The sequence below is a fragment of the Thermobia domestica genome, chromosome 11 (assembly GCF_964235325.1).
Source record: "Thermobia domestica chromosome 11, izTheDome1.hap1.1, whole genome shotgun sequence".
Classification (NCBI taxonomy): Eukaryota; Metazoa; Arthropoda; class Insecta; order Zygentoma; family Lepismatidae; genus Thermobia; species Thermobia domestica.
This window is the reverse complement of record NC_137464.1, coordinates 70,738,508-70,765,243: the sequence shown is the minus strand read 5'-3', so window position 1 is coordinate 70,765,243 and position 26,736 is coordinate 70,738,508. Positions and strand designations below refer to the sequence as shown.

The 26,736-nt window shown below is 35.1% G+C and overlaps 1 protein-coding gene across 1 annotated transcript; it reads left to right on the top strand.

Annotated features, from left to right (window-relative positions):
• On the top strand, positions 1 to 21,793 carry LOC145665172 (uncharacterized). The gene is made up of 5 exons (XM_081732455.1): positions 1 to 127; positions 5,655 to 5,786; positions 6,554 to 6,658; positions 6,756 to 6,885; positions 21,735 to 21,793. Exons 2-5 carry the CDS (start codon positions 5,736 to 5,738, stop codon positions 21,791 to 21,793), a joined length of 345 nt encoding a protein of 114 aa, XP_081588581.1. The 5' UTR covers positions 1 to 127; positions 5,655 to 5,735.
• The last annotated feature ends 4,943 nt before the right edge of the window (positions 21,794 to 26,736 follow it).

Genomic DNA, 26,736 nt, shown 5'->3' with positions numbered 1-26,736 from the left:
TTTTATTATTTGTTAGTGCACTAAATTGAATTTATGTTCACACGAATTCTAATTTCTTTTTTATCTTAGTTTATCTAGATTCCAAAGGATAAGAAGCTTAATCTTCCGGCGGAGACAAAGCGGAACGGTAAGACAATAAAATAGAAATTAATTTATAATCAGTAGTTTCTTATTTATTTTATTTTTTATTTATTTTTTTTCAAAGGTTTACTTCCCAAAAGGGGATAACAAAAACAACAAACAACAAAAAATATAACAACAAAAAAAAGTTAATCTTGAATAGATAAGATAATCGTGATAATCATCCAATAAATAAATAAATAAATAAATATGCTAATTAATAAGTTCATTAATTGTGGAAATTCAAATTTAAAAGAACATAATAATTATTTTTTTTTTTTATCTGTCATCACAATCTGATATTTATTTGTTTGAATTTCACAACTGATGCGTTACAAATTAAATATTATCCTTTAAATGAAATTATAACAAACTGTATATGAAAACAAAGTTATCAGGAAATGTAGCCTACATGTTGCGCAAACGACAAACAATAAAAATGGCACATTTATTAAATACATTTATGAAACAATTAAAAAAAAATAACTAAGTCAACAGGAAATTTATTTCAATAGTCGAACCAAAGGAAGGGGTAGAAAACCACCTATCAACGGCATCACATCCAGTGCCACTGCCTGCCTTTCCACGTCATCCAATGACACCACACCCTACTTGCATAGCACGTCGTCCAGTTGTACAAATGTTCAGTATTGTCCTCTGTGTTAGAGAAGAAATATCTCATCTAGTTCTTTTCCATGTGGTAAGGTGCCAAGAACCGACGACACGTTGCCACGTTGGATAGCAATAGATATGCGTTGTATTAAGAAAGATGTTGAACGAATATCTCCAGTAACGATAGAAATGCGTCTGCCTACTTCTCTAATAAAATCAAGGCTTGCAGATCCCCAAGCACCACTAGTCTCGATGGCAATTGGAGCAAAAATAAATTTATCAAGGAGGCTGTTATATTTCCTTTGCTTTTCTACTTCTCTACGTCTAGCAACAGCCCCAGCATTCATAACAGCTAAAGGGAGACTTGAATGGGCAAATGTATCTGAACACGTAAAGTCCCAAACTAGTGATTTGCCTTTCAACCAAGGAACTAATGTCATGCCATCAGGTCGTTTACCATCTGAACGACAACATCCTGAAGGTTCACGTATTGAAGGAATTCCAGCTGTGGTAAGGGCTCGTAAAATGATATCATTCACAGAGGAGTGTCTAGCGTGTCTACCCATGCTCTTCATGCATGACAGGCCATGCAGGCCACGTTGGTTAACTTGATCCCCGCAAACTGGACAGCGATGTGGCTCACAAATATCTGCACCTAATCTTAAGGCGACAGAAATTCGAAATGCCTCATTAGTCATATGAAGACCTAATGGTGGGGAGGGTAATGCATTCAACCATGCCCCAGCATGTAGGGATGAGGCAGCACGAATCCTGGCTTTATCCTCTGGAGCAATAACTGACTGTAAGAGAAGTTCATGAAAATGCGCTGCAATTGGTGTGTACCAAGATGCCTGAGAACCTATTTTTTTAATCTCTGGAAGATCTGTATCTGTTAAATTTTTCCATTTGGTAGAGCCTTCTTGAACTGTGCCATCTGGGTCTAGGTGGTAACCTTGCGGAAGAAGAGCCTCGACTAAACGAAGAGATCCGTGGTAGGACGCTAAAAAGGAAGGAATCGCCATATCCACGGATCGTCGAATACCAAGACCTCCTAATCTCACAGGTAAGGATGCTTGAATCCACGATTCGTCGCTTAAGGAGCAGTTTAAAATTGACTCCAGACCCATTCTAAGGATATGATCGTATTTCTCCAGTAATGGAGTCTCATTCCAAGAAGGAAAACATCGTAAGAAGTAGTTTAAACGAGGGATCGACAAAGAGGCACGTAGAAGAAAGAAAGCTGCATGGACAGAAATCGAGGCGAGTCGAGACAAAAAATATTCTAACTTCGATATTTTGCTTAACAGGACATTGGTAAAAGCTTCCTTTGTGAGAGCGGCGCCTAGAAGACAAGCATCCTGGTTAGTTAGAAGACGTATTCCTGGGGCACTTTCGTCAAATTTTTTGAATAATAGGTCGAACTTGGCTTCGTCTGACCCAAGAAAACCAACTTCACACTTTGAAAAATTTAAATATAGGTCAAGTGCAGAAGCCTTCTCATTTATTTGTGCTAGAGTTGAAAGAACTACTTCAGGTTCATCAGCGATAGTTCCATCATCCAAATACCAAATGTTTAATTCAGTGTTGATCGATTTCACTAAGGAATGAATGGTTATAGCAAAAAGTGCTGGGCCCAGGGGATCGCCTTGTTGTACTCCTCTCTGGGATGAAATAGTGTCTTCACCTAAGAATAGATCACTGGGTTGAGCGTAACATTGGTAAACATATGGATAGATTGAAGGAAATTCATTCAACACTGTAGTGAGCATGGAGTCCCGGCGAAGCTCGTTAAATGCGTTGCGAAAATCCAGTTTTAAGATAGCCTTAGGAGTATTGTGAATAGAGGAAAAATAAACCCTGGTTGCATGTACAGCTGTTTCGGCTCCGTTGGGAGTACAAACACCAAGTTGATGGGGAGACAAAAAGTTCTTAAAATGCTCCCGTGTTCTGAAGCATATAATTTTTGCTGATATTCTGCGCCAGACATTACCAACGGCAATAGGTCTAATTCCACCAGATTTCTTTTTTAGAGCAGTAAGTTTGGCTCCAAAAAACAATGGCCGAACTTCCAAGGGAACTTTTCCTGAAATAATTAAATTAAACAGATCGCATAACGATTTTAAGAGCTTTTCCTTCGATTCAAGTACTTGACAGGATAGAAGATCTTTGAGAATCGAAGGGCGAAGACCATCGAGACCTCCCGCGCTACCAGATGGAAAGGAATTAATAGCTACCTTAATTTCATTAATTGAAACTCCTTCACAGTTGTTTGAGTCATCTGGAAAATTCGGTAAAGTAAATTCACCAGGATGGGCTGGATGCTTCTCCAATAGCGTCTCAAACACAGAAATGTCAGGGGCTGCAACAGTATCATCTGACATTAGTAGACGGACTGCTCCACGGATGTCACCATCTGCAAGTTTGTTTTCTACAATCTTAAGATTGGAAACATTCTGTTTTGGAAGAGATTTCCTGATCTTTGTTGGATGCCAGGTTAAGGCGTCAATACCTACATCACACCAAAGACGAACTCTTTGTTTTACCCACGAGGTAAGATTTTTTACATTTTCAGATTTTTTGGGAGCAGTTAGTGCAACTAATGGAAATAGTAACATGTTGATCCAATCTTTTTCGTCATTTGAAATGGTTACTTGAAGTAACACATCGGCAAGTGCATCAGCAACTGCAGCTCGAGCACCTCGAGGGACACGTCTTAAAATATGTGTTGAGGATCTTAATGATATTAATATTTTGCCCAAGTTAGACACCGTCAAATCCTGTGTGCCTTTATTGCGGTTAGAGATGTAAGTTCTTTTAGTTTTATAACCAGGATAGCTATTATTATAGATATGACAACAATCTTCGTCCCCATTTATAAGCTGATGCTTTTTACCTATATGTATAGCTAATCCTCTGGAATTCACATAATGTTTTATTTATTTATATTTATGAAATTTATAAATTTATTTTTTTTTTTTTTTCTATTTGTACTAACGCTAAGTGTAAAAATTCTGACAAAAGGTATAAATTGCGAGTGTGAAGATATTAAGATATAACTTCTGAAGAAACTAAACTGACGCTCACAGTTCTAACTATTCGTTAATGCCGAAAAATTCAATACAAGCCGCCATCTTCTTCAGCGTATAATGGATCATTGTATCAAGAGAACCACGACCCAAATATTCTTTGCAGATTGAAAAGTTTGAAACAAATCATATATATTATTTCGAGCTATCAGGGAAAATGATGTTATCAGCTGAGCTTTATTAGTTAATACAAACTATTTACTGAACTAATTGGTTTTATTTTTATTTTTCACCATATTACCAGCAAGCATAACTCCACAGGTAAAAAGAAAAAAATCACAATACAGATGAAACCCCAATAATTAATTGAAACAGAAACATTTATGTATTATGAATTACCATATTTGCTACAAGCTATGTAATGTTAGATGTAAGCTTAACCATATCTGAAATATATATTTCTTTTAATTATGTGATGGAAACCATAAAATGTGATTGAAAAGAGCAATGTGTGTTTATGTAAATAAATAAGCTTCTGAAGAAAATGGAGGTTCCCATTGAAAATTTCGGTATTGACAACTGGTATTTAGACGCATTCCGGAGTTTAATTTAATAGTTGGTTAGGATATAGTTTAACTCAGTTTTTTTTTCCTTCGCTGCTACCTCTAAAAAGGAAGAAGTGAAATTGTCATCCATACTTATAGTTCGATCTTCTATTACAGAAATAAAGCGAAATCCACTAATCAATTGTACCTTAACCCAATTCTAGAATACTCTTAGCGTTCAATGAAAAAAAAAAATGTTCACAGATGAGAAATACACCAATCGATAGAACAAAATGATATGTGCGACTGTAAAAGGTCATGCGTAGTTTTTGAGAAAATGGAGGGAAAAAATAATTAATTTATAAACTTAAATAATTTATCCTGTACGAGAGCTTATTGAGGTAAAACGTTAAAGTAACCTTTCATTAAGCTTTTCATTAAGACATAGATTCTTAATGAGATATAGCCCGAAATTATCATGAACTCTTAATTTTTTTATTTTTATTTAACTAATATATTGTCCAAAAATAAGGCATTGGCGCAAATCCCCTCAATCTTGGAGTTGGAGGGAATGTCCTCCCAATAATCCGATTTGAAATGTGTATTTTTGGGGGTGAAAAGAAGAAATAAGATATTATTTGTGTCCGACTGCTACAAAGGAAAGAGAGATTAAATTGATGTTCCTTGCTGTATAATATACAACAGGTTCACCTCGGAAATCAGATTCATCTACCGTAATATGAGTCTCTGTCTCCCCCCACCCCACCCTTCCAGAATAAGCCTCAAATTGCCCGCCTCCCAATGTTGAAGACACTTGTGCTCCCTTGATCCTCCACAGCATTATTTTTCTACTTCATAACTATTTTGAACATCGCTTAAAAAAAGGAACGGTATTACCCGTCCTCCCCCCCCCTCCAATGTTGAAGACAGATTTGCGCCGATGGATAAGACATACATAAATCGATAGATCCCTTGGAAATGAACGAAATAATATGCTTTAAGCTAAATTCTTATGCTTAGTTTTTGGGAAAATCGAAAAAAAGGAAGATACTAACTTTTGTGGCGCTAAGAAATGTGGTTCTTTACCAATAATAAATGACTGTTTTTAATATGCTGGAAGAAATGGTACTACACATGTGGCAAAATTCACTTGAAGTAGGAGATTGTACTTATTGTTGACACAGCACTGTTTACGCATATACTGCTGAATTCCTAGCTGTTAATGATGTTTATATGCAACTAGAGATATTACGTAGGAAATAAAAGTACAGGGGTATTGTTACAAGTAAGATGAGTCATTGATGAAACAGATTTGGACTGGAACTAAAATAACTTGATTTATATTTCGTAGGAGGAAGCAACACGAAAACGGACCACTCCACCACCAACTGAGGAACGAAGTCATCCCACCTCTCCTCCTGGGACCTCGCAGATGGATCGTGAGACGATGGTCAAAGAAGTTTTCGTGGAGGAGATCAAGGAGGTAAACTGATTTATTATTTATTTATTTATTGATTGATTGATTCCAAGGATACTAATAACAGTATTAGATTGAAGTCATGCAAATGCTTATTTTAATATTTAGTTTGCAAAACTCGCCGGTGTTGAGATAAGCCTAGAATTAAAGTCGATGTTTAGAATACTCGGATGTTGCTTTCTTTTTAACCCAACAATTGGCACGTGTATAATACCCTTGGTGTAACCACGTTTTTACCAGTGCGTTGCATCCCATTCTTCTAAAGGCTTTCCTACAAGAAGTTATTCTCAGAGGTGAGATACGAGTTTCAGCAAGGAGGGAGTTTCTTTTATCTGTAGTTACGTTGTTTATTAAACTGAATGCCTTAACTCTCAGCAATAACTTTAATTATTTTTCTTGCCTCCTTGATGATTTGATGAATTTCTGCTTTAGGAAAACCTTGACTATCTACAAACACTTGAAAATTATTTAATGTGGTGTTAATCATCTCTTTGAAAGCTGGAAAGGAAAGGAAAATAAATATATTAGATTCTCAAGAACAATACTAATTTTTTCTTTTTCATAAGTGCTCCTCTATTAGGTGGAGAGGTGATTTTAACAACCAGTTCGGGCGAATCAGTGCGAACTAGCTGAATGACATCACTGATACTGATTTTTTTTTTCGAAACGCAAGTAGCTTAGAATTATCATTATATATAGTTTTCTATATGAAATTTCAAGAATAATAAATAATGCTTCTCTATTCTCATTAAATTTCTATTGTTTTATTATAGCACGAACGGCGACAGGAACCAAGACCGAGAAAACAGCGACAAGAGGGCACCGAGAGGTCACCGCGAGAAGTCGATGATGATAATTTGAGAGAACACCCAGTTCAGGTAAATTGTGACTCATATATATATTGTTTGTATATTCATTATTTGTATATTTGAAAGATTGATACTATAGATTTATTCACAGAACATATTTTTACAGGAGCCGCCGTATCCGTACCCTGTATCTTGGCGAAGTAGACTCTGTTGCGTCATCAGTTGTGCAGCTAGATGCGTTGTCGCCCCGTTTTCGGCTTGTTTGGGCTTTGAAGTGGACCCGTGCGACAATTGGTGTAAGTTATTTTCATATTTTAATCTGTACAAATTAGTGTTATCACCATAAGAGTTATGATCATTAATCTTTATGAGTTAATCTTTTATGTACCAGTATACAAATGTTTACTTGGTTACACGGTGAAACCATCTTATAGCACTGATTACTGATGTTATCCATTGAACTGAAATGCAACTAATTCATACCTAGTCCAGTATATTGCAACTTTTTGTGGCAAGCAAGTCTAGTTGTCTATATTTATTTATTTCAAATTATATTAATATATTTTAATCATTTAAGTTTTCTCTTGGTGAACGTGACTTCCTTCGAAATTGCAAAAGAACTTTTCGTGTTTACTGACACGTAACATCGTGACCCATCTGTCAATAGAGATCAAGCAACCTACTTCTTCCACCCTCCATTTTTTTGTTGACACAATGTGTTGTATGTATCAAAATTCGAAATTGTCTTGATCATAGCGATAAGTAAATGGCAGTTTTCCTCGTTTAATAGTCGCAGTTGGATTTTCGCATTAAAAAAAAAAAAAAAAAAAAAAAAAAAAAGTGCTACTATTACGCAAGTGAACACGGTAGTTTGATTATGAACGTTTAGGTCATTAGCGAAGCCATGACTATTTATATGTCGGTCTTACTCGACTTTTGCCCGAATATCACCTATTTTTTGTGTGATTGGATGCCTACTGTGAGGAGCATCTTTGATATAAAAATTTCCACAAAGAAAGTGACTGTTATCTTATCTTGCCCGTAAACAGCACAAATTTCTTAACAGGTCTGTGCAATATTTACACCTTTACTGAAATAAAATTGGAAAATGTAGCGCAGTTTTGCGGGAAGTTCACTTATCTTCACGGCGCAATACCTTACGTCTAACTAACTAACTTCATGGCCTTGGAACCCGGAGGTTCAATGCCGCGTTCGCAAGTCAACTAGATCCAGTTTCTGTTTTGTATTCCTATTTCTGCGAGATCCATTTTAATATTGCCCTCCTATCTGCGCCTAGGTCTTCCTAATGGTTGTTTCCCGATTGATCTTCCAGTCAAGTCTTTGAAAGCGTTCCTACTTTCTTCCAGCCTGGCTACATGACCTGTCCACCTGACCCTCTTAGATTTGATGACCCTAACAATGTTTGGTAAAGCGCATAAATTATGTAGTTCCTCGTTATGAAGTTTCCGTCATTCCGCTTTCACGTTCCTCTTCGGTCCGAATATTCGTCTCAGGATCTTGTCCTCAAATATTTTCAATATATGTTCTTCCCTCAGAGTAAGCGACCATACAGCACAACAGGCATGATTATCGTTTTATATATTTTAAGCTTCAAATTCCTCGACAGAATTCGCTACGACAAGAGATTTTGAGCTGAATAAGTACGAATTCCCTGGTTTTAGTCTACATTTAATTTCTTCGTGAATATGGTTTCCGTCTATTAATATTGATCCTAGATATTTGAAAGTATCCCCTTACGTCTATTTGTAAGAATCCCATCACTTATACATCTACTAGCTTCAACTGTGAAATGACCTTAGGCCGGATACGCTGCGACTTATATACCCAGAGACTTGAGACACTAGGCCCATTTCGTACGCGAAAAGCCTACTGTATTCTAGACTACATTATATAATACTGTATTCAACATATAACCTCCCTCTAAATATCATTAGTCCCCATGAGTACTAATAGTTCCCAGATGAACCCAAGTACAAAAACTGAAATTAGAAATAATGCTATTTAAATTGTATAAAATATAATAATTCAAATCCTCATTATTTTTATATTTTTGTTCATTTTAGATCAACGAGAGGAAAGAAGAAGAAGGTGGGAAAGACAGCATGGAAACAGGGATCTTCCTCCCAACTTACTCCATCTCCGCCATGAATCTCAGTGTGGCCGCTGCTTCAAGTTTTATTTTTGCCCCTGCTGCTGCTGCATTCCTTGGTGCGACGATGAGCGAGAGTGCTTCCTCTAAAGAGGAATTGAGGTAAAAAGATAAGAATATCTAAACATAATATATCTTTCGTTTTATCAATTCGCTTTAATGTCCTTATCTGTATTATGTATTTGTAAGTCTTCGATATTTCTCTTTGACGTCTGTGTCTCGAATTTTCTGTATTAATTGTCTGCAGTAATGATTTCGGGTAATTTGACGGACTCTCAACTCGGCGACTTTTAATTCATCTTTTTCAATCCTTTAGGTTGTCATTTTGCAGAAGGGTTAAGTATTATGTTTATAAAATAAATTTAAACTACCGATCTTTTTACCTCAGAATATTCCACTTCCTCTCAAGATTACATCCATTAGACCAAAGGATGATGTACATATGTGTATATAATCTATGTAGTAATTGTAGTTACTCAAAATTCAATAGTAAGCTTTTGCTAATTCTTAACGACAAGTCGTTTTGTAGAATCTAATACAGTGAAACCTCACAATAACGGACACCTCCATAATACGGACAGATTTTATAAAACTGTTTGTATTATAATAGAACAGGAGCCTCAGCAGTGTTATTTTCTCATAATGCTTTATGAAGCTCTTTGTTCTCAGTTTATATATATTCAGCACAAAAAATGCTTCCTTCAATTTAAAAATAAAACGTGGTCACGCTAAGTAAACAGAAATTCTCTTTTCTACAAAACATCTTTCAAATTCAATCTCAATAAATTGGTGAACCACTACACATAACATTCTTCATTTTCCTGTACATCTATCCAAACTAAATTGCTTCCTGGCGTTACTCCTTCAACACTTTCTATGGTGGAGAACCAATTATAAGACCAAGAATTCTACACGAAATTTCTTTTCTTCCCTGAAAAAGTCACTACTTGTGTTTCCCTTGGTACTTGTATCTTCCCCTGCAACTCCACATAAACACATCTCTTCAATGATACTTCTATTTGTTTACAAAACGAATTTCTGCTTTACTCCCCCAACAATTGGAACATGTCTTCTCTGTAACTGTCAACTTTCATTTACAGACAAATAGTTACGTCCGATCAATGCCCGTTATTCAAAGGTATCACTGTAGTAGAAAGATTTCTGCATGAAATTTATATTGTATTGAGTTTATAACAGTATTTAATGATTATTGTTACATTTTTGTTCTCCAAGAAAACGAAAATCGCGCTTGACCTCAGATCAAAGAAAGTTTCAAATACTTCCATATACGTTTCCTATAGCTCCAGTAGTACAGGACTTGTTCCAACGATTCAAATGAAAAATGTTGAACCATCCCCCCTGTCACTCTGTGGCCTTCACATTTTGGGTCTGCTAAAAAAGCTGCTAAGGTGACAGGTTTTGATGAGATGACATTTTACATATGATGAAATGAAGGTCACCATACGACAGTGGTTCAAAGACCAACCTCCCGAATTCTGTGTGGAGGGATTTAAACACTATCACAATTGGACAAGTGCCTGAATGTGTTGGGGTGACTTCTGAGAAACATACTGACTCTGAGTCACATTAAATATTTCAGCGACTATAGATTTTAAATACAAAAGAGGACTATAAAATTATCTAGTACATAGTGTTAAAAATTCAGGTCAATGTATTTACACATGATGGTGCTACACTTACCAAAAGAGTTTCATTTATTTTAAGAGTTAAAGGTGGTTACGAATTTCAAAAAAGTTGAGAATGCCATCACTCAGTTTGAGGATAACCTAAAAGGAGCAAGCTCTACCTTGCCATTTACATCATTTTCATGTAATAACAAATATTCCAACTGTTTCTTTACACAATACATATGCACTGTTATAGACTCAATATAGAAATCAGTAAAAAAAAATTTAAAAAATAACAAAAAAAAATAAAAAAATAAAAAATAAAAAATAAAAAAAATATAAAAAGCAAAAAAAAATGAAAAATTTAAAAAAATAAAAAAATAAAAAAAAAATAAAAAAATATGAAGTAGGTAGAAAGTAGTGTTAAAGTAGAATAGTTGTGTAGAAGTAAAACGTAGTGTAGTAGTACCGTAGAACATGTATTTGGTCTAGGAATTAATTCGTGCGGTTGGTACGCACACATTGAAGCTGTAGTACAAACACAAAATACATAAATACCTTAAGAAAAATATTGTCCATCGCTAGCCACCACTTTCGCCCATCTGTCAGGCAATGTACGGATTCCGTGGCGAAAGAAGTCCTCATCCTTGGAAGCGATCCAGTCACAGACCCATGTTTCGATATCTTCTGAAGAAGTAAACCGCTGTCCAATCAAATCGTTGTTCATGCAATCGAACAAGTAGTAGTCCGAAGGAGCAACGTCTGGTGAATACGGCGGGTGGGATAAAACTTCCCATCCGACATTTTCTAAATAGGTTTTGACCGGTTTTGCGACATGTGGGCGAGCGTTATCATGTTGAACAATAAGTTTATCATGTCTGTTCTCCCATTCTGGTCGTGTTCTGGCCAGAGCTTGCTTCAAACGCATTAATTGTCGTCGATAACGTTTTTCATTCATAGTTTCACCCGGTTGCAGCAGCTCATAGTACACCACACCTTTCATATCCCACCATATGCACAGCATAACCTTTGCACAGTGAATATCTCGTTTTGGTTGTGATGGACCTGGTTCACCTGGTTTCACCCAGGCCTTTTTTCGTTTAGGGTTCTCGTAATGGATCCACTTCTCATCACCCGTAATAATTCGATGCAGAAACCCCTTTCTGCTCTGTCGTTGAAGCAGCAATTCGCAAATGGTTTTTCGTCTTTCAACGTCTCTGTCTTTCAATTCATGTGGAACCCAATGTGACATCTTTTGAATCATTCCCATGGCTTTCAAGCGTTTGGAGACTGTTGTTTGATCAACGCCTAATGCTGCTGCAAGTTGTTCCTGCGTTTGACACGAATCCTGCTCGAGCAATGCTGTCAATTCTTCGTGTTGAAATTTTTTTGGCTGTCCAGCTCGCTCTTGGTCTGCCAAGCCGAAATCACCACTTCTAAACCGTGCAAACCACTTCTGACACGTTCGCTCAGCTAGAGCATGGTCACCATACACTTCCACCAAAATACGATGACTTTCAGTCGCACTTTTCTGCATGTTAAAGTAATGCAGCAGGACACCCCGCAAAAACACTTTATCAGGCACAAATTGCGCCATGTTCACTTAACTACAAACTGGTGTTGTTGACGCTTTAATCCACTGCCCTATACTACGAACGATACGCGATGACAGGGGTTTGCAACACATGTGTGGATACACGGAACTGTGGGACGCTCCGTTCGTTGCGCCATCTCTTGTCCACCCGCACGAATTAATTCCTAGACCAAATATATAATATAGAAATAGAAAATATATTGAGTAATGCAGAAATCTGAGAAACAAAAGGAAAACAAAAGTAAAATAGATTCCAAGCGAAGTAGAAAAAAGAAAGAAAGAAAAAAATGATTAATCCTAAGTACAAGTCAGGAGAAAATGAATAATTTGCTAAGCGTCATAACATCAATTTTGCTCCTTTTTCACATCTGGATTTCTGACAATCCTACATAGAACTAAAAATTAACTGCCTTTGCATACATTCAATAGAATTCTCAGAGGTTATATTTTATTTGTTGACATCGTGCTTAAAACATCAAATATATCAGAGATCAACAACAATCAAGATAATGTATCAGAATAATGTCCTTTAAAAGTTAGAAAACACATTCCAACGGAAATGTGCTAGATGCACTTTGTGAAGCATTGCACAATGAGAGCAAATTTCTTCTTCAATTTACTTAAACAAACAAGCAGATTTATACTTCGTTTTCCTAAAATTCATCCCTCACAACGTACTTTATCGATACAACATCTGGTGGATCTTACAAGGTTTTGTTTAAGAAATAGATCGATGTTTTTCAGGCAGTAACGGATCCGTGGAATGAGCTGATCCGGGTTTGTAGTATATCATCTCTTAGCATTGAAAGCAGCCTTCAAAATTGTCCAGAAATTTTTCGATGGGTCGAATTTCTGGAACATTAGCTGGGTTATCTTGTTTCGCTACAAATTAAGTTTCTTATGATTGAGATGTTCAGTCACAACTTTGGGGTAATGCGCGGACGCTAGATCAGGCCAGAACACACATGTCCCTGGTTCATAATTTGCACGTATGTACGGTGTTAGTCTATTCTTAATGCACTGTACCAGGTACGTCTGGACATTGATAGCAAATCCAGATCAACGCAACAACGTTCCTACAATAGGGTTTCCTTTGATTCCCTTCTCACCGTCAAACAAGGTCACGATAACACCACTTGTTCCTGTATCTGTTGGTGCACTACTGGCTCATCGTCCTGATAAGTCTGCCGCATTTCATGTACCACGCGAGACAGGTGCTGTCCTCTAGAAGTTTTGTGCGTATTTATATTGAACACACTTTACTGTGTGACAGTAACATCGGCATCATTTTATGAAAACTGATAAACCTTCTCTTGACACCATTCTTTTTCTTTATGACCTCTTTCTCAAACATCGATTTCACTATCAATGTATGTAGCATATCTTCCAAATCACCTTCTCAAAATAACGGCATCTAGATATGATTCTTTTCTAAATAATTGACCTTATCAATTGGTATTTCGCATGATATTATGTCTTCCCGTCATGCTTGAAGCTGCACATGCTTCTTCACTATAATGTATTTGTAGGTCATCCTAAAAGCCATTTATCTTTTATTCAAATTTCTATTCCTATTCCGTGCGTATCGTCAAATTCTTATGCTATGCAAAGAGCTTTCATGAGAATGTCCACGTGTTCTATGGCGCTCTTTGAATGGTAGATTGGAGTACATAATACGGATACATCTTTTCTCATGATCATTGTACTCTAGGGTTAATTTCCAAAAAGCATTAGGATTAGATTGTAGAAATATAGTATAGTGTAGACTTCATATCAATATTAGTTAATTAAAGAATAAAAAGTTTAAAATTAAAGTATTTGTTGTAATAAAATAAATATTAGATTAATTGAAAAATGGAAATCATTACGCTTGGAATAGATGTGAATCATATATTTCGTAAATCTTGACAAATTTTACATTCTACACTGCTTGACAAACTTAAAAAAATATGCTTACTAAAATTAATTGGCATATTTTTGGTGAATTTCTTTTGTTTCGATTTTCATGGTGTATATTCCATTACTTAGAATTAATTAAAGACCATAATAAACGCTGTTGTAATAAATTAAACAAGCTGAGACTGCCTTCCGTGTTCCCGCTATTTCACCCTATGACAGTGTTTCCATTTTCCATGAACCATCAATATTGCCAAGTACCAAAATTAACATCCTTCTATTTTTTATTTATCACGAGTTCTTTGTTGTTTATGTAGATCAATCTCACAATTTACCCCATCTAGCATCAAGAAGAAGAGGAAAGACTTACATCTAATACTCTTTGACAGTTATGGAACGTTTAGCCTTTACTCCACGGGAAATCCAATTTTTCTTACGTAACTTTATAAACAAAACATTCATGTCGGCAATACCTTCACATATTTCTCTAAGACGACTTCGTGGCCAAACAATAATAAAATTGAACTTTAAAATAATTTTAATCGAGACTAATTTACATGCAAGTTGAATCTTCAAATTAATCAAACGTGTGCGATCAAAATAGTTGCACAATGATTTCAAACGATCTTCCTTTATACCAAAATGTGAATTCTTATTGGAGCTTCCTCTGCTAAATATATTTCAGGCACTCCGAGTTTACCAGTTAACCTTCCATTCTTTCTGGGATGATCTTCTTCTTGTTCACATCAAGCATAGGTTGGTGGGCAACATGTAAATTTTAAAGCTTTTCTCTCGCTTGGGATTTTATACTTTGATAATGTTTCTTCTTCGTAGCAGCATTTAGATAATCTATCCTTGGTCTTTCTCTTCCGGGTTTTCCTTCTGTCTTTTCCTCTATTAGCACGATGATCCAATCGGAGTGCCGAATAATATGGCCAAGCATGCTGTTTCTTCTTTTTCCTATTATCTTGATGATCTGTCGTCCTTCATTAGCTTCCTTTAGTACGTCTTCATTTCTTTTCCTTTCGGTCCATGATATCCGCAGCATTCTGCGCCAACATCACATTTCAAATGCTTCCAGCTTGGATATTTCAGCTTTTCTCAATGTCCACTTCTCTGATCCGTAAAGCGCCACGCTCCATACCAGAGTCTTAATAAATCGTTTACGAAATTCCAATGACATATTTCTTGAACTCCCCAAGCTCCATAATTATTTATCCAATAAAGAGCAACCGATTGTTCTGAGTTATAATATATCTGGTTTACATTTAATAAATTGAATTGTTAGTTCTGAGCTGTAAATCAGTAGCTTTTTCAATAATCTCCAACGTGACAGCACACACTTTTCTTTATATATATATATATATATATATATAAAGAATGTACATACAATTTTTCTAAAATTACAAAAAGCATGTAACAGCTTGAATTTTCTAGAAAGGCCATTTACAAATAGTTTCTGATAACACTAAAAATTGTTTTTATTACTTGTTAAATTTCCTAGATTCTTTCAGAAAAGCTGGTAAGTCCCAATAACTATTGCAACCTTTCTTGCAATAATAGTTTCAGAATCACCATCACAAGAAAAGATTTATAAATAATAGGTGAAATAGCTATGTTTCTTCACGGATTTTTCAACTAAAATACTTATTTGTAAATAATAATAACAATAATATAAATAAATATTGAATAAACAAAATAAAATAAAGAAAAAAGAAACATAAAATTAATTACTGAAACATAACGGATCAAAACTTTATGCACAATGGACGAAATAGTTCCCTTTCGTCAGGCATCTTTTGACTCTACTTAAACATTATATAAAGAACCAAATAAAAAAAGAAAAATCACACACTATCTGTAGTGCATCATTGAGCTTAGCTTACTTACACATATTCCTATGCTCATTACTCGAACTTGGTTCAGTTAACAATGTTCTTCTCAATAAAAGCGAACATATCCTTGTTGGCTACTGGCCTTACATTTGTTTCAGTTATTTCTTTTGTAATCCGTGGAAACATAACTTAAAGTATGATTTAGTACTTTTCATGAGGAAAGGACTGCAATTCACAAAAAAGTGACTCTTATAGTCTACAGTACCATTTCGTGGTTGAGTGGTTCTTTGATTGCGCCTAATATCGGGTTCGACCCTGAGTAGTTGTTCGGATGTCTGTCTAATATTGTCCAGATGCTGCAAAGGGATGTTGATTTTCAATCAATCGTCGATCAGAGAGATGTTAAAAATCGTAATTAATCATTTTCATTCGCTGAGATTTCTTCTCCTTCTTATGTTACACATTTCACCAGGGTGCTCACTTAACCATGGAACCGTGAATTTCATTATCAAATCTCAAAAATCTAGAAAGTTTTCAAATGAATAGGAATAGCTTATCAAAAGAAAGTAAAAGTCAAAAGAAATGCTATTCTTTAAGTATTTTTCTGTTTCTTGTATGCACAGTTAACATAAGGCTTAATGAAGACAAGTTTAGTTATTCCGTTGCAACATGCCAACCTTCAGACGATTTTTGTTGTCGTTGTGCGGTCAGTAAAGATTAATTTTATGAACTTCCTTCCCTACCGTAAATCTTGGACCATAAAAACATGCAGAAGCACTGAATTCGATTATTTAGTTTGAATGGGACAGAATTACTTCTGTTATAGGGCCCATACACTATCAGTTCTAACTGATCAGTCCAACTGAGCTAGAAACTTACTTAACCGATCCTACGATGAATTAAACTGACAGTGTGTGGAGTACCGTCAGTTAATCGAGTTCAGTCCTTCAGTTTCATCGAAGGTTCTATGGAGTGCACTTCTAAGATCCCTGAAGTACCAAAGTTTTGGAACGTACACTTCCTCACCTCCAGTCCCAGATTTCTTGGATTCGTTCACTTTCCATAGATCCTCCCTAAATGCCGACCGTAGGTTGTTTATTTTTATTTATTTATTTATTTTTTTTAATAACAGTGTCGCGTGTTGCCTGAGGTTCCAACTCTTTTAATTTTGTAAGTAACACATCATATGCCTCCCCTCTTTTATACCTATTCGCATAATGCACATGATGCATGTTCCAAAGTTCGGGATGAGCACGATAGCCTTCAATAAAAGTCAATAATGCCTTTCTCTTACTAGCTGTCATGATGAAAGGACCTGAACTGAGACAGCTTTGTGTTTCCTTCAGTTAATAGCACAGTTATAATAGCAAAAGACGGTTGGTTTGTTCAGTCCAAAATAATCGTTCTTCAGTCCAAATAACCGCATGAAGAACTGACTGAACTGAAAGAATTCCTTCAGTTCACAGAGTTTTTCCTTCAGTTCTGACGTCATGATCATGGTTTCCTTCAGTTAAAGTGATATTGTATTAGTTCTTTCTCTAAACAGTCATGTGAAAGATAAGCCAAATCTCAGTGAAATTTGAGTGGAACAATTCTCTTCCATTACAACCCTGAGTGATAAATTATGCACTCATTCTCATTCTGTGGTACTACTTGTATGATTCTTTCTTCTAAAAAATTTCTAGAAAATATTATAATCTTCGTCCTTCTTCTAATAGCTTTGGTTATCTTTACATGTCTAATTTCAGCTATTTCTTTGTCTTCAAGTGGTTGCATAAGTTCTCATACGCCCTCTTAACTCATATTGATACATAAAGTGTCTTCAAATGTCTGAAAATCTCTTGATTTTTCGAGCGCCTTAACTACTATAGCACCAATGATGCATTACGTTTCATAATTTTCACAAATCCAAAATACTATAATAAACAGTTAACCTGGAAGTCAACGTTACACTTTTACTCTCTTCATTAACACAGTAATTTTGTCAAGCAGTGGCACATAAATGTACATATTTATTATATATTTTTTAAATAAATAAAATCCCCTTCCTGTGGGACGCCTACACGTGCAAAATGATATCTACTGAATTCTGTTCAGTAGAAATCTGTTGCAGCGAGGCAGCTTGTGCAGTTATTTAGAAGTAAACAAAGAAAACCAATAACCAGATAGTGATTTCCTTCGGACAACAAAAAAGAATTTATTCTCCAGTTTGCATTCATACGTTTCATATTCAAAGTATAACATCAAAAAGTAATTTGATAGATATTATTTCGTAAAAAAGATAAATTAGTAAATTGCACTATCTTTTGGCTGTTGCTTATTAAAAATTAGAAATTGTACTACTATCTGTTGGCTGTTGCTTAATAATAGTTGTGCAGTGTCTCGTGGCGAAGGGGGTGTCCAGGAATAGCACCTCTTCATATGATGAAGCTATCCCTGGGGCGAAGGGCCCACTAGAGGTAAGAGGTAATTAATATAGTTATAATTAGTGTAGTTTTAACTAAGTTTAGTTCATAAGCATTGAATGAGTTTAGTACAGTGTATTTTTTTATTTTTTAATGTAAGCGTAAGAGTAATATTTTTGAAATATCCATAAAAGCGACAAAATAATTTGTATGTCATGTTTTCAATTATCTTTGTAATTTCATTGAAAATATTTTGATATATATATGTGTGCGTATTTTCATGTTAGAATTTATTCTAAATATTTATCTGTGTATGTTCTATGAATAGATAATTATGAAATGTTCATATGATTACGCTACTGCGTAATTGTATATTTAAATGTGTTGTTTTGTTCGTTCATATTTTTATTTTATATTTTCAATTTGTATATATCAATGTTTTTGTTTAACTAACTTCTTTGTTAACTTTACTAGTTATTAGTAATATGGTTTAGTACTTAACTCAAATGTTTACTCCTGCTTTTAAATATTGAATGTACCTTAACAGTGAATTTTGTGAAGTGAGTAATTAAGCTGTCAAAGCAGGATAGTCTGTGATAAACTTTCTGTTGGAAAGGAAAACAAACATTGTACTTACGAAGATGTAAACAATATCTTAATAAGATATTGTATTTTGTTTTGTAACTTGTTGATGTTGTGTTATTACTATATAAGCACACACAAGGGCTATTTTTTCAATCTCTAGTAAAGTACAAATAAGAACATGAATATAAAAATTAATAAAAATAAATCGATTTATCAAAGTAGTCATTTAACAAGTTGACATAAACGTTTCAACGACCAACTTTGGTCATTCTCAGTACACGTTTCTTTAAGACATCAACTGCTTGTGGAACTACACATTCTGATCTACTGTAGAAATAGTGTTAATAAATCTTGAATTACTGCCTTTAAATTTCCATGTCAGGTAAAGATGCCTGTGAGCTATATATCTATACAATGCTACTTTGTTAATACTGCTTTACTTGATATAAAAAATAAAAACTAGTATGGATTCCCCACTGAATCACGGGTCGTTTACTTTTTAAATCTGTTTTATTTGTTCACCTTACCTGAATTCAAAATTTCTTCTCAGTTCAATGGGGCCCTGCAACTGATATACGAATCCTCAGCACATTTGTAAATTCATTAACTTGCTATGAAGAACCGGTACGAATATTCCACTGAATCATTTTGACGCAACTTCTAAAGTGTATTGTTTTTAACTTTGCTGATACTCAACTAAAAATTGTGGCAATGCCAACCAAGATACATATCTTTGCTCCAAATTTAAATATTCCTCTTAAGAAACTTATAAATCTTCGAACAACACTTTATTTTTCACTTGCTAAACATTGTCCTAATGTTGCTAACTCAAGACACCACACTCTGATATATAACATAGGAGCAATCCCATGCTATTTCTACATAGCTGCCGTTGTGATTAAAGTATTTATCATACCTTGGCAAGAGTTCCTTATGCCCTCCACAAAGTAGATTTCTTTCTGATCACTTAGCTATAGACGCCATAAGCCTTTGTTAGCTTTGGGATGGACTTTCATCTCTATAATTTTGAACTGCACATACATCTCGTCTCTCGTAGCAGTTTTGTTCAGGAAACTCTATCCTTTCGCGTCGTAGCGTTCCAAAAATTTCAAGGCCGAGTCTATTTGCTGAGACTTGTGGTGATCAGTAATCAATATTTGGAACTCACAGTGGACAAAGTTTCTTGTACTCAAGCATTACAGTCAAAGAGCCATAGAGATCTGATCTTGAAATTTCAGGGAAGACAGCAGATATTTCAGAAGACAAAAATCAACCACATCGTCACAGATTTCCGCCAGTGACTACCATTGCCATTTACCTTGGTACGTCCCTTTTAAAACTTTCTGTGCCCTCGTACACACAACTATCATTCATTAAATTCTCGCTGTAGAGATCATTCATTCGATGACAAATTGTGGCTGAAGCCTCGAGAAAGCGATTTACAGCATTAGATCACACCTGGTGAGCTCTACGGTTACCCTTGATGTTTCTACGTTTGATACTCCAAAACTATTAACCTAGAGGTTGAAAAAATAGACATAGGGCCAAAATAAGATATACCATAAATATAGTTTGTAAGTGTGTTGGTAGGTAGGTAAATATAGAGACAGTCTTAAATCCTAAGAATTGTTCACTCGGGCTAAAATAGGATGTAGTGTAGAGGTAGGTAGATAGATAGATGTAGAGGTCATCGTAAGAATCGGTTACTTGGAATAAAATAGGAAATTATAATTTCAACATTATTCACATAATGCTTGTAAATAAAAAAGTATCCAGTAACATTGGAGCAGATATAAAAATATGTTAATGTAAAATTGAGTTATTTGGTATAATGTTGTTTGGCGCACTTTTAAAATTAGTATTAAAACAAGTAGTCTTATGAATGAATGAACTGGATTTTGCTTTTTGCATTCATAGCGTTGTAAAATTAGAACAAATCGCAGTTATTTCCAGGTATATGCTGTTTTTTATTTCGTGTTGTTGTAAAAGAGTATGTATTTTTTTTTTAAAAAAAAAATAGTAAGTGGGTTAAATTGTATATGACGTGGTTTGCTAAAGAATACTAACAAGTTAGTGTGTGTGTGTGTTTAAAGTAAGATTAGATGGTAAATAAGTAGGTACTTCATCGCTTTCTACGAAAAATTATATTCTCTCTCTCTTTCTTCCTATTGAAGAATAATATAATAAGCTTGTTTAACTAAATTTTAATTTCGTTTCAGCAGACTGGTAATTTAGAGGTAATTTTGTTATTCAAATTTCATTTATATTGCATATCAGTAAATAAGGTTACATGTGTTGTTTTGATGAAAGATAAATTGTACAAGTTTTTCAACTATGTTTATATTTTGATGGTTTCTAATATTGATGAGGTCATTATGGGTATATATATATAAAAGGTTGTAATAAAAGTAATGTTTCACGTAGAAAGTTTTCAACATAATAAGTAATAGTGTGGTTTTATTCATATTGCTTAAATTATCTAAGTAATACGATAATATAATTTCCCTATATGCTACTTTTAAAAGAATTTAGTTTAGTAGATTTTGTCACTTGTTAATCCATTGTATTAATTTTATACAATGCTCTTTTGCTATCAAATGGAAACCTATTCTCTGGCTTCTACCTTTGATCTGTGGTGTATTAACAACATCGTCAATTGCCTACATATATAATTATTAAGTTGAAATGTGTTTTGTGTATCTTCAGTCTAGTCTTTTGGGGTTTGCCCAGTTTGCATAAGGTGTTTGTCGCCGCATGTTGAGAGTCCGCCTGTGTTCGTCATTATATATTCTGTTTATTTGTTCAGTAAAACTTTCAGTTGACATATTGTGTATTATAGGTCTCATTTTGTTCCGTTTCTCTCTTCAAATAATCTTGCTTTACTCCTTGGCTATTTAAATAAATAATCTTTTTTCGCTGAGACTAATTTTTCAGTTTGTTCTGGAGTTCTTCATAGGAAGAAACTATTTAAAAGGTATATTTATTGATGACTGATATCGTAAGTATTGTAATCTTCTTTAATTTCCTATTAGATTGGTGCAAAGTAATGCAGGATCTTGGTTCGCAGGATCTTGGATCTTGGTTATGGTAATGATGGCCATAACTTACATGAAACTGAACGAAATTAATTAGAAAAAGGTGATAGTGGGCGAGAGGTCTGACGAATATGTTGGACGATATGTTGAGTTTCGTATCCTAATAAGTGTTCTGTAACATCATCTGTACGGCACTAGTGTTACTAACATGACTGAGCCCTTTATGTTCAACAATGCTGCCCATAAGCGTTGAAAGTTTGATGCATTTGGTCAATTTCTTGATAATTTTCAATCGTGATGGATTCGCGCGGATTGAGGAGTTCACTCCATTTAAAGATCACTACATAGTTGTCATGATCTTCGGGTATAACTGTTGTTTTAGAAAATGTTTAGGAGCAGAAGCGCAATCTAGCTATTGCGCGAAATGTCATACAAGATCTTCAACGCGTTCTAAAACCGAATCTGTTTTATTGTGCAGGAGCAGCGTGTACCATCAAAATCAAGATTCAGTGGTAGAGCGTTCACCTCTGGTGCAAGGGGTCCCTGGTTCGATCCCAGCTCACACATGGTAGACAAACACCGTGTGTGATTCTGCTGTTTCCTCCCACTTTCTTCATTCCACCATTCCATCCATTTCTCATCATCACAGTCTCCTTTAGCCTCGCCGGCACATCCGTGGGACGTAAAACTGAAAAATATTTCATTCATTTTATTTCATAATCAAATATTCTGCCACTATTGCAGGTAGTTTGCTGCAATAAAAAAGCTTCCATGCATCACCTTCTTGAGCTAATCTCTTCGTCTTGACGTAGGAATTTTCTCTTTAATACCGTCCATCAGCTGTAGGCTCTTTCGCTCTCCGTTTTCCACTTCATTCTAGTTTCTATTATGTCCTTCATGATATAATGCCTTCTCAGCGAATGTTCCAACCAGTTTCTCTACCTCTAAATTGTACTTTTCTCCCTTCACTATTTCTAACACTTTCTCATTCGTTTCCCGTTCAACCTAGGTAAGTTTCTCTACTCTTTTTCAAACTATATTTAGAAAGCCTCCAGTCTTTTGTTTTTCTTAATTAAAAGTACCAATTTGTTCGATTCTTTGTACATTCTTGTGCTACGAATGTGTCCATCTTTTAGACATTTCATAATTTTTCCAATGCCATGCGACGAAAATTCCGTACAACTTCTCGCGTCGTTGTCCCTGGGTCTGGATGTTCTTTACTTTGTAACCAGCATTAAACCAATGTTCGAGACTTACTGTATCTTCAGGCTGAAATACCGATGACAGAGCTGACATGCTGCTCAGTTATTTATGCATGCTACACTGAAGTTTAAATTCGTGAAGGTAGATTCGACAGGAATGGTTTCAATACACAAAACGGAAACACAATCCATACTTTCTACGAGGTGTATAGCTAAAATAAGTAACACATAAGCTGTTGAACGATATATAACACGGTATATATAGATAACATCACTATGATCACAGTCATGTTTTACATTGAGGTACCCCAAATCCTGCATTACTTGTGCAACAACTCACTGCTTAGCAAATAGTTATGAAGGTACAATAGTTAAAATATTTGGTTAAAACTAAAATTAAAACTCGTAGTTTAGCAAACATTCTAACTAAACGTTTCGTTAAGTGTTATTTTGCTATAATCTTGGTATTCTTGTTTCATGTTTGTGTTTTGTGGCTTTTCCAGGAATGAGAAAGAAGAAAGATATCATCATAGCATTTATCTAGTATATAGGGGACTGGTAATAGATTAAGTTTAATAATAATTATAATAATAATAATAAATAGCGATTACCCAGGTTCTTTGTGATCCGAGATAAACCTAAACTCACATTTTCTAGTAATTACTGAGTTAAACCGTTGATTTGTTGATTCAGCATCCATTTTGATCACCGGGGCTATATGAGATGTAGACCTATAAGGTGCAATACACATTTCCGTAAAACGATCAAATTTCAAAGCCCTCCCACCGAGAATCGAACTCGAGATCACATATACTAAAGGCGCGCACTCTAGCCGCTAACCAGTGGAGATGGCTAATAAACGATTGAGGGTTGACGATTGGTTGCACTGTGTGTACCAAGTAATTCTTCTTCTTTTTGTTCTTAACCATAGGCTGGTTGGCAACATGGAAATTTTAAAACTTTTCCCTCCTTTGAAAAACCTGTTTTATACTTTGATAAGGTCTCTTCTTCGCAACTGCATCTAGATATTCTATCCTTGGCTTCCTCTTCTTGGTTTTCCTTCTGCCTTTTCCTTTATCAACACGGTAATCCAGAGTGCCGAATAAGATGGTCAAGCATGCTGTTTCTTCTTTTTCCCATTATCTTTATGATCTGTCGTCCTTCATTATCTTCCTTTAGTACGTCTTCATTCCTTTTCCTTTCGATCCATGATATGTGTAGCATTCTGCACCAACACCACATTTCAAATGCTTCCAGCTTGGATATTTCAGCTTTTCCCAATGTCCACGTTTTTGATTCGTAAAGCGTCACGCTCCATACCAGAGTCTTAATAAATCGTTTTCGAACGTCCAACGACACATTTCTTAATGTTAGTAGTCCTCTTTTTATATTGAATGTTTGCGTAACCTGCGCTATTTTTGAATTTACGTCTTTTTCACTTCTTCCATCCGAGGATAATAGACTTCGTAAATAAGCGAACGTCTTAACGTCTTCGATTTTCTCTCCATCTAGATATACGCGTGCTCCTTCCTTTCAAATAATTAGACACCATAAATATAAGCAAGGATAGGATTTTCATTTTTACCTTTATTTGAAGGTGGATTTCCCAAGTAAGGAAAAGAGTCTTAAAAATATACGCCGATCTCTGTGTATATATTGAAAACCTCTGATATATTTCATAATTTTAAATCTAAAAAATCTCCGCGGTCGTCGCCTTAGAGTTTTCAGTTCTTATTTATTTATTTATTTATTTATTTATTTATTATTATTATTATTATTATTATTATTATTATTATTATTATTATTATTATTATTATTATTATTACATAATACGTAGTGTGTAGTACATTAGGTCTGTAAGGAAAATAGATGTTGCAAAAGAATATGATGGTTTTATCGTACTAGCAATGAGACCTGATGGCATGAGCTAATGAATTATTATTAAGTTTTCCGATCTTGTACCTTATTAATATTTCACTTTTTTTAGCATTAATCAATGAAACCAATTCAGTAACAGGAATGAATAGTTAATGTCCTTTAATAATCGGAATTCATTTTGCAAAGTTTAGTCTACAGTTGCACCGAAAACAACTTAAGAGTCGAAACACAAACAAACAAACACATACTCTATGAATAAAAACACATAAATGAAATATATGTAATATTCTTTTGTGACTTCTATTTTATTTAGTGTTACATTAATGTATGTTTTATTTTTAAGGAAAACTGCAGAGGTGGCTGCAGTACATTTTTAACTCGCCTAAGCCGGTCCCCAGCCCGGTTGCAAAAGCAGGAGGGAAAATGTACGGCCAACTTCACCTGGAGGAAAATTCAACGGCACCTGGAGTCAAATTTTACGAAGAGGACTACGACTGTGTAAGTTGAGCCTAAAATCAGTAAAGGTATAAAAAATTAAAATACACATATTAAAATTGTTATTTACGTTGACTGCGTAGTTATTTTAAATACTCAGCCATGTTTCGTCCTTATACTAACATGACAATGTCTACAAGATAGTGTGATAACGGATAATAAGTTGCGTATAAAGAGAACTACGTATTCAAGATAAATGACGATTTTATTGTTTAATATTATGAAAGGTATGCTCGTTTTAAGTAGCTTTTACCTACAGATTTCCTCTTGTTTCGCGGGCCTTTACACTATTGAAACTTATATTAAAAATATGAATCCTTCAGTCGAGAATCGAACCTAGAACACTGTGATCTGCGAAATCAACTTCTACTTACTATATAGGTAGACATATTTATATGTGAAACTTACTAAAGAATTCGAGTTTTGAATTTTAGGACTTTAACCTAAAATTACACTTTAATTCAGCCATTAAAAATAATATCGTCATTTTGATGTTATGTTTTAGACTATTGCGTTTATTTGTCTCTTGAGGCAAGAAAACAAAGTAATCTATTTGATAAGAAAAGTGGTTCTCCTAGTGCCTCTGTATTTATTACTTTAATTGAACATTTTCTTTTTCTCAGGGAACATCAGCACCATTTTTATCATTGTATAACCGACCCTTACTTTTACGACGTTGGTTTAGCATGCTCCGCCCCTGACATAGAAGGAACTCCCGTAGGAAAACCAAACCACAGTTATTTTTCAACATAGTCCCCTGCAACATGTGCACTCTTTTCCAATCGGCTTTCCAGGGCTTCAGTTCCAGCGGAAAAAAATCTTTTGATTGGTCCTGCAACCATTCATTCACAACATCCATCACCTCTGAATCACTGGCAAAATGTTTTCCATGAAAATGTTTCTTCATGTTCGGGAACAGATGGAAGTCACTAGGGGCCAGGTCTGGAAAATAATGAGCATGAGGGACAATTTCGAACCCTGCTGCATGAATTACAGCCACCGCAACTTGGGAGGTGTGGGTGGGAGCATTGTCGCAATTAACTAACATTCCGCAACGTTTTTCCTTGATGCAGTATGTAATTGTGCAATTAAGTTTTCAAAATAAACACCTGTGATTGTCTTTCCCTGTTGGAGATAATATATCAAAAGAATTCCAGAAAACAGATGCCATGACTTTTCCCTTTGATGGTTGAACCTTGAATTTGTTTGGTGATGAAGAACTGGAGTCTTTCCATTGCATACTTTGGCGTTTACATTCGGGATTGAAGTGTGAACCCATGTTTCATCCATTGTCACAAATCTCTTCAGAAACTTTGGCTTGTCAGCCTTTATTGTCCGTAACAGGTTCTGACTTGTCACACAACGTGTCCTCTTTTGCTGGGCGGTCAGTATCGGCGGCATTCAACGTGCACAGATTTTTTTTT

Coding starts and splice junctions, on each gene's coding strand:
- LOC145665172 (XM_081732455.1), top strand. CDS start 5,736: ATGGATCGTGAGACGATGGTCAAAGAAGTTTTCGTGGAGGAGATCAAG. Junction 6,659..6,755: donor TGAGAGAACACCCAGTTCAG/GTAAATTGTGAC, acceptor ATATTTTTACAG/GAGCCGCCGTATCCGTACCC. Junction 6,886..21,734: donor GGACCCGTGCGACAATTGGT/GTAAGTTATTTT, acceptor ATTTCCTATTAG/ATTGGTGCAAAGTAATGCAG.